We start from the raw sequence: 14,865 nt of genomic DNA on the forward strand, positions 1-14,865 counted from the left end.
TCCTAGGATTGGGCTTGCCCTCTGCCACCCGGGAGCAGGCCTCAGCCAGCAGGTCGTTATCTCCCGAGGGGTCCCAGACTGCGAGAGGGCACAGGCCCTCCCCCCCGCCCCCCCTTGAGTGCACAAATTTTTGTGCACCGGGCCTCTAGTATGTATATAAATACAATGGTGTCACCCATGGTGAAGAGATGAATAAGAGTCTAGAACAGCCGTGGGCAAACTACGGCCCGCGGGCCGGATCCGGCCCGTTTGAAATGAATAAAACTATTGAAAAAAAAAAAGACCGTACCCTTTTATGTAATGATGTTTACTTTGAATTTATATTAGTTCACACAAACACTCCATCCATGCTTTTGTTCCGGCCCTCCGGTCCAGTTTAAGAACCCATTGTGGCCCTCAAGTCAAAAAGTTTGCCCACCCTTGGTCTAGAATCACTATAGAATAATAGGTTATGCTGATTTTGAAATGACCCTTCTTCATGGAGTGGAATGACAGAAGGGGTAAAGCGAACAGATGAGTTTGCTTCTAAGAGCCTTTATAGAACTGTCACTAACTCTTTATCTTAGCGTTTCTTGACACATGAACTAATCCTTAACTATCTATGTCTTGAATTCAAGCCAAAACACACAGATGTAATCCAGCCTAAAGTAGAGTTTCCCGGTGGAGCAAGTGCTGGCCTTTGGAATGGGTCATGAAAGTAACTTACAGGAACTCTAAAGTATATCTTTCAGAGTTAGAAAAATGTGCACAGAGGGGATGTGTGTTTGGTTTTTTAAAGTAACCTAATGGTGTTAGTGATTTAAAATTCTCATATTGAGTTAATCTGTTTTATGCATTAGGGATTCATATGAAAAAGTCTCTCCTGTGCATTATTGTTTGCCAGGAGGAAATTATTAAAGTTTGTGTTGATTATGGCATTACCATTAATGAGCTGGTAGAAAGTAGGAATAAAAAATGTTTATCTGTGCTGTGATGAAGTTTAATTACCCCGAATTATTTTATATAATGATTAAACAGCTTATATATTAGGTTTTGGTCCATTTTAAAAGAGGTTTCATGGGCCAATGGCAGTGCTGAATGAGGGTATCTTGCAGGAAGAAATGATAAACTAGAGTATTCCTTGGAAAGAGATGAAACCTCGATTACATATCAGTTGGAGAGTGTTCTTTTATTACTTTGAACATTATAAAGCTAGTGTGCAATTGTTTATACTGGAATTAAATGGTGTTTTATTGGGGATTTTTATTTAGTTTTATTAACACATGGTTATGATTTCTGCACTGTTAAAGACATTCTAATATATTTATAACCAGTCACAGAGATATATTTTGTAGTAGCTACAGATTGATACAGAAGGATCATGCATTTTGGGGGGGACATTTTTTGTTTTTGAATACAAAACTGAAAATATATAATACACAATATTATTACGCTGATAAATAATTTATAACCAAATTTGTCCCAGTAGAATAGAACAAGTTAAATTTATATAGTGCTTTATTCTTGTTGAACAAATTAATGAAAATCACTTTTCTGTAGTGCAAGAGATATATAATATTGATGAGACTCAAAGGGTAGATACCAGATTTACTCACAGAACAAGTTGCATCAGGGTTCATGTTTTTTTCCATTCTATTCCGCTTCCTCCCCAAAATGTACTCCAATGTGATATTTTAGTTTAACATTTTTGAAGTGTACTTCAAAGTTATGGGAACATTCTTTTTTTTTTTTTCTTTTTTTAAAAAATATTTTATTGACTTTTTACAGAGAGGAAAGGAGAGAGATAGAGAGTTAGAAACATCAATGAGAGAGAAACATTGATCAGCTGCCTCCTGCACAGCTCCCACTGGGGGTTGTGCCCGCAACCAAGGTATATGCCCTTGACCGGAATTGAACCCGGGACCCTTCTGTCCACAGGCCGACACTGGAGGGACCCCTTGGGGGCTGTCCGACTGCCAGCTTAGGCCCACTTAGGCATCCCCCCAGGGGTCCTTAGCACTGCTGCAGAGGCGGGAAAGGCTCCCACCACCACTGCTGCGCTCGCCAGCCATGAGCCCTGCTTCTGGCTGAGTGGTACTCCCCCTGTGGGAGTGCACTGACCACCAGGGGCAGCTCCTGCATTAAGCATCTGCCCCCTGGTGGTCAGTGCACATCATTGACCAGTCATTCTGACATTCGGTCAATTTGCTTACTAGCCTTTTATTATATAGAATTACTAGTTTAGTGTCTGTTCTCTCCAGCTAGACTTTAGAAGCTTGCTGAGAGATCTGTCTCTGACTTGTTCACCTTTATACACTGTTGCAGCAACAGTGCCTGGCACAGTCCAGGGTCATGGGCTATAATCCCTAATGTGGGTTACCAGGTATTGGTGGCCTGAGTGCACTGCCACCCATTGGGCCCAGAATGCTGACATTATGGTAAAGCCAGAAAGCTTCTGTCTTTAATGCCCTCTGATCATTTCCACTCCCAAGTCAATAAAATAAACTTTATTTAATGATATATAATTTGAGTTAGTGACAAATGTTATAAATAAAGTAAAATAAAACAAGTGGAATTTGGATAAGGAGTGTTTAAGGTGGTAAGCCTTGAGCTCTACCTAGTATAGGACTGGCATTTGATAGGGGCTCAGTTAACATTTGTTGAACGAATGAGACCTAATCAGTGAACATCTGGAGGAAGAGGGTTCTAGGCAAAGAGTATAGCAAATACAAAAGCCCTGAGTTGGGAATGCACTTAATCCCATTGAAGAGGTGGAAATCAGGCTGGTGTGGCTGAGCCTAATAGATGAAGCTGAGATGGTGAGAGATAAGTTGTAGATATAATATAAAAATAAAGAACTTAGATTTTGCTGTGATATTAGTAGGAAGTATGGAATGGTTTTGAACAGGGGAATAATATACTCTGATAGCTTTAGGAAGTCACTAAGCTATCATTAATTCTTGCTTGGGCTATGTGGTAGCCTCTCACTCAGACCTGAGATCCATTCTGTACAGTGATGCCAGAGTGATCTTTTAATGTAAACCTGACTAGGTCAGTCTGTTGCTGAAGACCCTTTAGTTGCCCTTGGAAAAAAGTCTATAATCCCTAATGTGGGTTACCAGGCCTTGCATGATTTGTCATGAGCTCAGGGCAGGGTCATATTAGATCTTCATATTCCATTCATACTTGTTTTCATTTCCTTGCAAAGGTCTCAAGTTCTCTTCTCATGACATCTACCCATGATGCTACTCCTGCCTAGACTGCTCTTACTCCATTCTTCAGCTGGCTACTTCCTACTCACTTTTCAGGACTCACTGTCACATCCTCAGCTTCTCTCTGACCTCCACTCGCACACCCAGACCAGGTTAGGTATTTTACACTCTCAGAGCTCCTATTCTCTGCTTTTGTCACCTCTGCAGGAGCATGCTCAGTTCCAGCTTCCCTGCTAGATTCCTAGCTCCCCAAGGCAGGTCACTGGAGTTTGCTAGCACCTCACTGAGTGCCCAATACATAGGAAGTGCTCATATTATGAAAGAACGAACAAACCTAGAGAGTAATATGAAGTGAAATAAGCCAGACAGATGAGAAATACAGTATGATTTCATTTATATGTGAAATCTCAAAAACAAAACAAATAATACAAAACAGAAACAGACCCATAGATATAGAGAACAAATGGGTGGTTGCCAGAGGGGAAGAAGGGTGAGGGTAGGAACAAAAATTGAAGGAAAATAAGAGATGCAAATTTCCATTTATAAAGTCAGTAGGTCACAGGGCTATAATGTACAGCATAGGGAATATACTCAGTAATATCATAATAGCCTTGTACAATGGCAGATGGTTACTAGACTTATGGTAATCATTTTTATTACATATATTAATGTCAAATAATTATGTTATACACCTGAAATGAACATAATATATATTAACTATATTTATTGTTTTAATTTATCTTTATTGTTGAAAGTATTACAGATGTCCCCCTTTTTTTCCCATTGATTCCACCCCCCCTCCCTAGGCCTTTACCACACTATTGTCTGTGTCCATGGGTTATGCATATATGCATATAAGTTCTTTGGTTAAGCTCTCCCCACTGCCTTTCCAGTGCCACGGGTTTACTTTACTGTCCTTTTGTGTTTAGTGCTTTCTCTCCTATTGAAATGAAGGTTAACAGATAATTTTGTTAAAGATGAGGTAATTGTTTTAAAAAGAAGTCAAGAGGAAAGATGACTGTTGAAACCTCTATGAATAATTTGATTAACAAACCTACATTTAGAGCTCATTAAGCTCACCACTGATGGAAGCCATTATTTCCTGCTGGGAAACACTATGACTCAGATTGCTGTCTGTTTAAAATTAGTTGAAAATGTTTGCTTGTTTTTTATTTTGTTGCTAGAGGCCCGATGCACGAAATTCATGCAAGGGCCTTGGTCCCTTCCCCTGCCCGCTGCAGCTTTGTCTGCAAGGAAGGACATCCGGAAGGATGTCCGGTCTAATTAGCATATTACGCTTTTATTATTATAGATCATTGTATTTCTGTTGGAATACTTTGACTGCTCTTACAAATCCTGTGAGTAAGCTTTACCTCCTGAGCGTGCCTTGAAGAAACCATTTCTCTGAGTTTAGTCACAAGATAATGCTATTCATTCACATTTTACCCTCAGTCTCTTAATTGCATGCCTTTGATTTGATTGAAGTATCATCAGGATTCAAAATTCAGCCACATTTTGAAAGTTAATGCTGTCTCATTTATATTTTATTTGGTGACGACTATCCTGTTAATTTCTAGCAGACTGCACTTGACATTTCATGCATGCCAAACCAAAGTAACCCTAAGATTTCATTCATAATTGAGTAATTCTGGTGAATAAAGAGCCAAGAATTAACTGAAAGAACCATATCTTCATATACAGAAGTCCTCTGAGACTTTAAAAAAGTTAATTGTAGCAGGTTATTGTGTTTATATTCTTGGCCTGTAGTCTTCTTCAAACTGGACAATTTGCTATAATAGTTTGATTTTTAAGGATACAAGATTATCATTTTATCCAAAAAGAACATACATTTAATATGTATTTGACATGTAGTTACTGACCATGTTGAAACTAATTCCATTTCATAGTAACAAAATGGATATTTTCATAGGACAAATATTCTATTCTATTATTTGTTTCAATAGATTCCTTGAAACATACAATATAAAAGTAGAACATTTTTCTCAGTTTTATCAGTGGTAAATCATAAGAGGCTATTTCTCCTTTTCCCCCCAAGAATATAATGAATATTAAATAAGATCTAGATTGGAGCCCTAACCGGTTTGGCTCAGTGGATAGAGCGTCAGCCTGCGGACTCAAGGGTCCCAGGTTCGATTCCGGTCAAGGGCATGTACCTTGGTTGCAGGCACATACCCAGTAGGGAGTGTGCAGGAGGCAGCTGATAGAAGTTTCTCTCTCGTTGATGTTTCTAACTCTCTCTCCCTCTCCCTTCCTCTCTGTAAAAAAATCAATAAAATGTATTTCAAAAAAAAAAAAAAAAAAGATCTAGATTGGAAATAATACCTCAGAGCAATTTAGACTTTTTTTTTTTTTTTTTTTTGCCTTTTCAGTTGTTTAAATGATATATGTGCAGAATGATTTAAAATTCAGCAACGCCTTCTTGGAGAGAAACATTTAAAGAAGAGAGTTGAATAAAAAGGCTTGGGGGGCGGGAAGGGGTGGGTGAGAGATCACCCGAAGGACTTGTATGCATGCATATAAGCATAACCAATGGACATAAGACACTGTGGGATAGGGAAGGCCGGGGGAAAAAGAAGGAGACATATGTAATACTCTTTGTAATACTTTAAGCAATAAAAAAAAAAAAGTGATTGGCATTGTATAGCAAAGTGACTGTCAATGGCTTATAGTGACCTACAAGGGGAATAGTGTGATACTGTTTAACACAGAAAGTGTTCAAAATCCTGAGAGCAAGTTTTACCTGCTTCATGAGTTACTATGGATTTGTTTCACTATTCGCCCTATTACATTGTCTTATGTGGGGCCCACTTCTGAACTTAAGGGGAAGATAGTGGATATAATAAGGATTTGAAAAGAAAATCATCATGAAAAGTTGAAAATAATTGACATTCTACATAATTGATGCTCTTTGATGAGTTGCATATTACAAACATGGCATAGTACAGTAGAAAGGTCATTGGGCTCAGGAGCCAGTTACCTGGATATGAGTTCTGGTTTTGCCATTTACAGGTTGAGTGTACTTAAGTAAAAACAGTTGGCTTCTCTGAGGGTCTTTAAATTGGGTCAGGGGTAATGGTTTAGTTCATGAAGTTAGGATCAAATGAGTTATAAGAAGTTGTATTGTAAATCCTGAAATGCTTCTAAAATAGAATGTAGTGATGGTATTTAAAATTATTTTTAGTATTACATTTTATTTACCTTTCAGAAATCTTAAATTACTCATGCAAAAAAGAGAAACACTGTTTTTGGGTGGACCTGATTGTTAAAGAGATGTTATCCAGCAGCTCATAAACTTGAGAGAAAAGACTAACCCTAAGTAAGACTAAGGTTTACAGTAGAGCAAAAAGGGTTTAGATTAGGTATAAATAGAATCTAATAGCAGTTTGATTTGTTTAAAATAGTAGTGTTTTTCTAAGGCATATTATAAAACTTTCTTTGGATGCCTTCAAAAGTTCAAAATAGGTTTTCATCTGTGTTGGGTTAGGTAGTGTCCTGCTGCAGATGTAAGGGTGATTAATTTAATATTACCTCTAATGTTCACATTACCGCAAAAGTTGTGCATCCCCTTTTTAAGTCAGCCTGGAAATATTTATGGAATCGAACTCCTCATAAAGTAACAATTCTAGTTTTAGTTTTTAAAAATATATTTTTATTGATTTCAGAGAGGAAAGGAGAGGGAGAGAGATATAGAAACATCAATGAAGAGAGAAAATCATTGACCTGCTGCCTTCCACATGCCTCCCACTGGGGACCGAGCCCCACAACCCAAGCATGTGCCCCAAACGGGAGAACTGTGATCTCCTGCTTCATAAGTCGTCGCTCAACCACTGAGCCACATCAGCTGGGCAAAACTTCTAGTTTTAAAATATCCTGTTGGTTCAGTCTACAGAATTTCAGTGTAATTAAATTAATGGGGCAGGAAGCTGGCCCAGAAGTCATTGCTTAAAAATCTTCATTAAATTGACTTAGTATAGCTGTAAGTCTCTAATCTATATCAAAATTCTTTACATCAACATGCCATTTTAAAGGGATTGCTTAAATTGAAGTTTTCAGTCTTTCAATGGATATCATAATGAATTCTGCATTATGAAAATGAAGCTACTGGCAGTAGTTATCCATATGAGTATACAAGTTGATGAAAATGACTAATGTGCTTCTAAAATAGGTTTCCTCCTATATCTTATGAGGAAATGCTGACTTTTGATTTTTTTAATTTTTAAAAAATACATTTTTATTGATTTCAGAGAGGAAGGGAGAGGGAGTGAGAGAGAGAGAAACATCAATGATGAGAGAGAATCATTGATGGGCTGCCTCCTGCATGCCCCCTCCTGAGGAGCAAGCCTGCAACCCGGGCATGTGCCCTTGACTGGAATGAAACCTGGGGCCCTTCAGTCTGCAGGCCAATGCCCTATCCACTGAGCCAAACCAGCTAGGGCTGACCTTTGATATTTTTTTATTACTACTACTGCTGCTGCTATGTTTATTGATCACTTAATATGGGCCAGGCATTGTTCTAGGTGCTTTTGGTATATTAGTGCATTCAATTATCATAATAACCCACTGAAACTATTACCATCCCCAGTTAACAGGAAACATGTACAGAGAGGTTAGGTAACTCTCTTAGGGACATAGAGCTAGCAAGTGGCAGAATAGGTTCCAGAACCCATGCTGCTACTAGACTACAGCAATGACTACCACTAGTTGACTACACTGGCCCTATTGTGATAGCCCCTGTGCAGTGCTTATTTCCTCATCAGGAAAATAGAGAGTTTGAACAGTTGGAGAAGAGAAAGAATGATATAAAATATACCATTGTGATTATAGAATGGATTTCAATTAACTTTTCTTGACTTATATAGTTCAACATCAGGAATTGATTTCATGTGAAACTTCAGTAGTGTGAAATGTCTATTGGATTGACTTTTCTGAGTATATTAGGGAAAGGCAGTGATTAACTCCCATACTCAACTCAGATGCCCATATAGGAGTATGTGTGTAAACCACCAAGCAGCAGTAACAGAGTGATTGGTGAAGACATGGGTGCAGGACGCAGTAGAGTTGTCAGTAAGTATGATCTTGACTTCTTCAGTGCTGATTATTTGGAGAACCAGAATTAGTGTATGAATATTAACAGGGTAATTTTAAAGTGAGCATGTGTGATGTGGGGGTTAGTAAGGTGTTTTGTACAGGAATTGGATATTAGACACTCTCACACATATCTAGCAAATCAGAATTGCTTATGTTAAAAAAAATAATTTTCCAGGAAACATGACTTGGCATCAGTGTTAGAGATCATGGAAACTATGTATTTCTTCTAAAATGTTTTACGAGAAAAGAGCCAGAGAGTACAAGCCCCAAGTGACTTAAATATATGTGAACAAATCAGTGTCATATAAAAATTATCCTATTTAATAAAGAGCTAATATGCAAATGGTCTTCACACCCTCACATCCTTGCACCAGAACTGCTCAGACACAGCTCGTGAGAGAGGAATGGGGACCAGCCAGGCACAAAGGAGCTTGCAAGAGAGGAATGGAGACAGCTAGGCACAAATGACCTCGCGAGAGAGGAATGGGGACCAGCCAGCCTGCAGCCCAGGAGAGGGACAAGCCACCCGCCCCACAGTCCCAGGTGCCCGCGGCTGCGGCTGCAGCCAGGGAGAGGGACAAGCCGCCTGCCCCGCAGTCCCGGGTGCCTGCGGCTGCAGCCTAGGCGAAACTGCCCATCCACGGTCCCCTGCGGCTGCGGCCAGCCTGGGTGAAGCCAGTTCGAGTCCTGGGTGCCTGTGGCTGGCTAGAGGGTGGGAAGCCTGGTCCCAGGTGCCTGCAACCAGCTGGAGGAGGGAATCCTGGGTCCTGGGTGTGGGGTGAGGCAGAGGTGGTAGGGGAGCAGTTAGGGTCAATCAGGCTGGTAGGGGAGCAGTTAGGGGCAATCAGGCAAGCAGGCAGAGGTGGTTAGGGGCGATCAGACAGGCAGAGGTGGTTAGGGGCGATCTGGCAGGCAGGCAGGCTAGTGGTTAGGAGCCAGTGGTCCCAGATTGTGAGAGGCAATCGGACATCCCCTGAGGGGTCCCGGATTGGAGAGGGTGCAGGCCTGGCTGAGGGACCCCCCAACACCCTCCCCCCCATGCACGAATTTTGTGCACCAGGCCTCTAGTTCAGTATAATGAAGTGAATTCACCTAATTATATACAAACCCTTGAACACATTGAATTATAAGATAATATCTTTTGTAGTAATAGTAGTAGTAACAACTACATAATTACTCATATTTGTTGTGAATCAGGAAAGTGCTTTATGTACATTATCTTATTTAACTCTTACAGCATGTGAGGTGATCACTATTATTACCTCCATCTCACAGATGAGAAAACAGAGGAAAAGAAAGGATTAGTTATGTGCACAAGGTTACATAACTAGCAAGCATCATTTGTTCATTCATTCATTTTTATTAAGTTTACCTACCACAGGCCTGGCACTGTTTTAAGTACTGGGAAATTAGCAATGAGTAAAATAAGATCCTGTTTTCATAAAAGGACCTTACCTTCTATGAGGGAGATAGGCAAAAAATGGAAACATATAATAAGATCATATGGTAATAGTATTATGTAGAAGAGTAAAGTCCAGTAAAGGGGCAGGGGGCGCAGTGCTAGGTTATGGTGCTGGGATGGGCTGTCATCACTCTTTTATATAGGACACTAAGGAGGACTTCTCTGACAAGGTGACATTTCAGCAGGCACCTGAAGAGAGAGAGGGGATATTTGTAGGAAGAGCGTTACTGGCAAAGGAGTGCCTAAGCTTGGAGTGCCTGAGGAAGACCAAAGAGGCCATGTAGCTACTGTGGGTGAAGAGTGCATGGTCAGTTTGAACATGGATTTATCTAACCCCAGAGCCCACATTTCAATCACCACACTGGTCTGACGGGGCAACCACAGTATTTCCTAACCTACTGTGATCTTGAAGACACTTTGTCTTATACTCATGGAATAGAGGAGTGCAGTAAATATCCACTCTAGAAGTTCTGTGTACAGAGTTAATAGTATGTGAGAAATCCCTGTTTTGCAGAGAGGAGCTTTGGAGAATGAAAGTAGGGAAAGATTGTGTACTATATAAATTGGGGAAACTGGGACTTTAACTCCCCTGCTCAGAATTTTGCAGTGGTTCTCCATTGCTTTCAGAGCTTTGGAGAAGTTAAGTAACTTTCCCAAAACCCCACAGGAAATAGACCTAGTTTTGAATGATGATAAAGACTGTGTTCACAAATGCTACGCTATGGTACTCTTCTCAGAATGTGAAATCAAGCACATGCTCATTGGCGACCTGTTACCTACAGACTGAAGTTGACAAGCCTTGGAAAGTAATGCAGGACCCTATGAGAGTAGCTCCCACCTTCTCTTTTGCCCTTACTTGTCATGCCCCTTCCCTGGCACCTTAGCATGGAACAAAACAGTCCTCATTACCTAGGAATCTGCACATTCTGAAACACCCTTCTTCCTCTTGTTTTGTGATAAAGGTTTTATATATTCTTTGTGGACTTTCTTTACCATTCTCCTTCCCAGATTCAGTTATAACTTCTTCCCTTGGCTGTTTTTGGAATGTATGTATCTGTGTACTTGCTCATATTTCCAGTAGAAACCAATCTCTGAGCCTCTGCCCTCCCAGCCAGGATTAGAGCCCTCCTCTGTGCTACCAGCTAAATCTGTACAGCATTGATCATGCCTCTTATCACACTTCTTTTGGGGATAATTTCTTTGCTTGTATCTCTGCCTCTTCTTCCTTTAAGTCATTGAAAGCTTATGCCTTGTATTTATCTATATCTCAACCACGAGAATGGGGCTTGGCTTGGAGTTTACCTACTTATTTAAATTAAACATAGAATATTGGATGCAGAGTTATAATGACAGTTTTGATTAGATCTAGACAAGTGGCATTTGTTGAGCAGTGATGTTAGTTCAGTCAGAAAAAAATAGATAATAAACAACTAACTCTTTAATGAAAGATTAGTATGTGCCAGACATTAAACTCAGCGCTGAAGTACACCATTCCATTATTCCCAATCAAATTTGAACTTAAAAGATATGTATTATTAGGTATAACTTTAAAGTTAAAATTAATATCTTATTAGATATAACTTTTAAAACCAAACTTTAAAAATCCATTCATTTTCACACTATTAGCTAACTGGATAGTAAGAGATGTTAGTAGAGCTTTAAGTGAAGGAAAAAGTCCTTGGAAAGGGACAGAAGTCATCTTTGTTTCTTTATATTCAGGTTTTGAAACGTTACTACAAATGTGTATACTTGGCTGATGTAGAGGTCTTCCGGGAAGAACACTGTGCTCATTTATAATTTAAACATGGCGGGGTGGGTGAGACAGAGGGCTGTTGGACAAGTGAGCCCAGATGAGACCCTGCACAATGCAGGGCTTTCTGTTATCATGGTTTATGTTGAAGGATGTGGCCATCCTTCCAACCTAAGGCCCAAAGTAAATAAGGCCTTGGTTACTTAGCCTAATTCTTGATTTTCATTCACTAGAAAACCTACTCATTAGGAATTCTATCAAGTGGTTTTTTAACAGGAATTCTCATTGCTAATTGCTCTGTGCTTTCCATACATGTATGTTATCTCAAATTGTTATGCTTATAATCACTGATAAATCATTTTTTGAATATGTATTAATTTTGGCTTATATAGCATTTATATATTACTGTAGCAATGTTGAACTTTACTCTGAAATACTTTAAAATGCAAAATCTAAAAAAAGTGTCATATCTAAAAAATATATAGTTTTCCCCCACTTCTCAAAGCACAATATAGCTTTTATTCCTCTTTTTTTAAAAAAAAATTTTTTTATTGATTTTTACAGAGAGGAAGGGAGAGGGGTAGAGAGTTAGAAACATCGATGAGAGAGAAACATCGACCAGCTGCCTCTTGCACACCCCTACTGGAGATGTGCCCGCAACCAAGGTACATGCCCTTGACCAGAATCGAACCTGGGACCTTTTAGTCCCCAGGCCGACGCTCTATCCACTGAGCCAAACCGGTCAGGGCATCCTCTTTTTTTTTTTTTTGGCTTGGTTTTGTCTCCGTAATTTCTCAATATTTTGTGCTGTTTAAAATGGATTAGATAGTCTTCATTTAATCCTATGCCTAGAATCTATCAGTAGGAAAGACTACTTTAGTGCTCAAAGAAGATATTTTAGAAATTATTTTGCTTTCAACCTTTTCCATTATTTGGTAGAAATTATTTTAAAGCTCTTTGTGGTTTTATTGCAGTGATACTGCAGCCAAAGCCCTGTGGGAAGCCTTATTGAACACCAAGCACAAAGAGGCAGTGATGGAAGTCCGGAGACATCTAGTGGAAGCAGCAAGCAGAGAAAACCTGCCAATCAAGATGAGTATGGGTAAGTGTATCCACTTCACCCAGGATGGACAGTGACTGCAGGCTCTGAGGGAGTTCATATAAGCCTGTTCTAATCGGTGAGCCAACTTATCCAGCATGGCATGTAGATAAAAGTATTGAAGTATTTGTAAACTGTCAAAAGAGTAGGGAGGGAATATGTATACTACTCTTGGGGCTCAACAATGACCCCTTTTCTTAGACTCAATTTTGGGAATTCTAGGAGAGTCCTTGAATACAAATAATAATTCTTTTAGTTTCTTTAGTTGATCTAGAACTATCAAAATTGGTCTGGACCACCCTTTTTTCATTCTATTTCACCCATACTTTTCCGCCTCCCCCTTTAAAAAATCCTTCCTACCTTCTTAATGTGGATGAAAACTCTTTTAGTGGTTTTGAATTAATGAATGAACTATTGTGCTAGCAAAACAATTGAGCAGACAGACATGCTTTGGCCTGACCTCTCACCTTTAGAATGACCTGCTAATTGTCTAGTCACATAAATGTTATCCTTTCTTCACCAGGGTATTATACATCTAATTTCTCCCATTTTCATTTTTCACCACATTCAGCTTAGTCTTTAGTCTTAGAAGAATCTGGCTGAATGAAATTTAAGTTTTAAATAGCTTTTTTCTTTTAATATATTTTTTATTGATTTTAGAGAGGAAGGGAGAGGGAGAGAGAAATAGAAACATCAATGATGAGAAAGAATCATTGATCAGCTGCATGTTCCCTACTGGGGATCGAGCTTGCAACCTAGGCATGTGCCCCTGACCGGAACTGAACCTGGGACCCTTCAGCAGGCTGATGCTTTATCCACTGAACCAAACCAGCTAGGGCATAGCTTTTTTCTTTTGATTAAAAAGTCAGAGAACTAATGATTTGATTTTAGAAAAGGAATTTGGTGGTTTACTTTTTTTGATTAAATAATTCTATTAGTATGGAATGTAGATAGTGAATCTGGTTAATAGGTATAATTTATTTCTGGAAACTTTATTTCTATATTTTAAAAATGTTTTCTTACTTATAACCTGCTCTTAGATATCTAGTAAATATTAGCACATTTTACTGGATGGAATTTAAGTGTTTTGTTTTTTTTTTGCTGAGATTCCTAGCCCAAATTCTTAATTATTTATGAGTTTAAAAATCAAACTATCAAGTTGAAATGGAAGAACAAAATTTTGGAAGTAAAGGGATGTGGATGAACCTAGATTCCTAGAAGGAACTATGTTACAGGGTCATAAAATGAAAGAAAAAAAATCATGACTTTCAGTATGTTAGATGACTGTATATATGAGAACTTTAAGGAACATAAAGACGATAAGAAAAGTGAAAATAACATTTACTGAGTATTTACAATGTGCCAGGTATTCTTCTAATTCTTTACATGTATTTATCTTATTTAATTCTCACAGTAATTCTGGTGAGATAGGTACCATTACTATTCTATTTTCCAGGTAAGGAAACTGGAATAGAGAAAAACTAGGTTGTCTAAAGCCTTACATATGACAAGGAACAGGACTGAAATTTATTATAGATTAATTGCAATGTAGAATATGAATCCATATCATTAAATTCTCTACACTTTGTTATATTAAAATCCATTGGTCTCTCTTACACTTTGAAAGGATCTTACACACACATTATTTTATACCATTTTTCATTGACACTTGGAAAATAATGGTTCTCTAAATTATGCACATTCTCCTGATGTTGACACATATTATACAATATAACAAAACCACATTTGTTATTATCCCCATTGATATCTTTAGAAAATCTTTAAGTATTGGGAATGTAAAGATATGGGGGCAAGTACAAGCCTCCCAGAATTATGATTTTCACATGAAAATTTGACTTTAGTCATTGACAATACAGACTGTCAGTTGTTTTCCATGAAGTGATAGATTTATTTCATTCATTTTTTGGGGGGGAAATGTGTGAAGAACCAGTTTTTCAGTTGTCTTCTAATAAAAATTTTGTGCCATAAAACAGTGTGAACAGTTCACAATTCAATCACACCAGTGCTTTTCCTTAAGGCAGTCATTGTACTTTGGTATGCACCAGAAGTACTTTTCGTATATTTCTCATTTTTTTACACAGAATATTGACACTTGCTTAAGGGTTCAGATTTATTAAAGTTAATAACATTTACAGTTTCATCATGGCCATTCTGAAGTGAAATTGTCTATTTATTTAATTTGGTGCCACTGCCTTGATTGATACCAAGGCACCAGCACTTTGCCCACCATTGT

The 14,865-nt window shown here is 38.6% G+C and overlaps 1 protein-coding gene across 1 annotated transcript in view; it reads left to right on the forward strand.

Moving 5' to 3' along the window:
- The window catches only part of SCFD2 (sec1 family domain containing 2), a 336,400-nt gene that overhangs the window by 20,636 nt on the left and 300,899 nt on the right, over positions 1–14,865 (forward strand). The window contains exon 3 of the mRNA XM_081088279.1: positions 12,487–12,614. Within this exon, the coding sequence (XP_080944405.1) occupies positions 12,487–12,614 (128 nt within the window). The remainder of the gene's footprint in view (positions 1–12,486; positions 12,615–14,865) is intronic.

The sequence above is a fragment of the Myotis nattereri genome, assembly GCF_964212035.1.
Source record: "Myotis nattereri genome assembly, chromosome: 1".
Classification (NCBI taxonomy): Eukaryota; Metazoa; Chordata; class Mammalia; order Chiroptera; family Vespertilionidae; genus Myotis; species Myotis nattereri.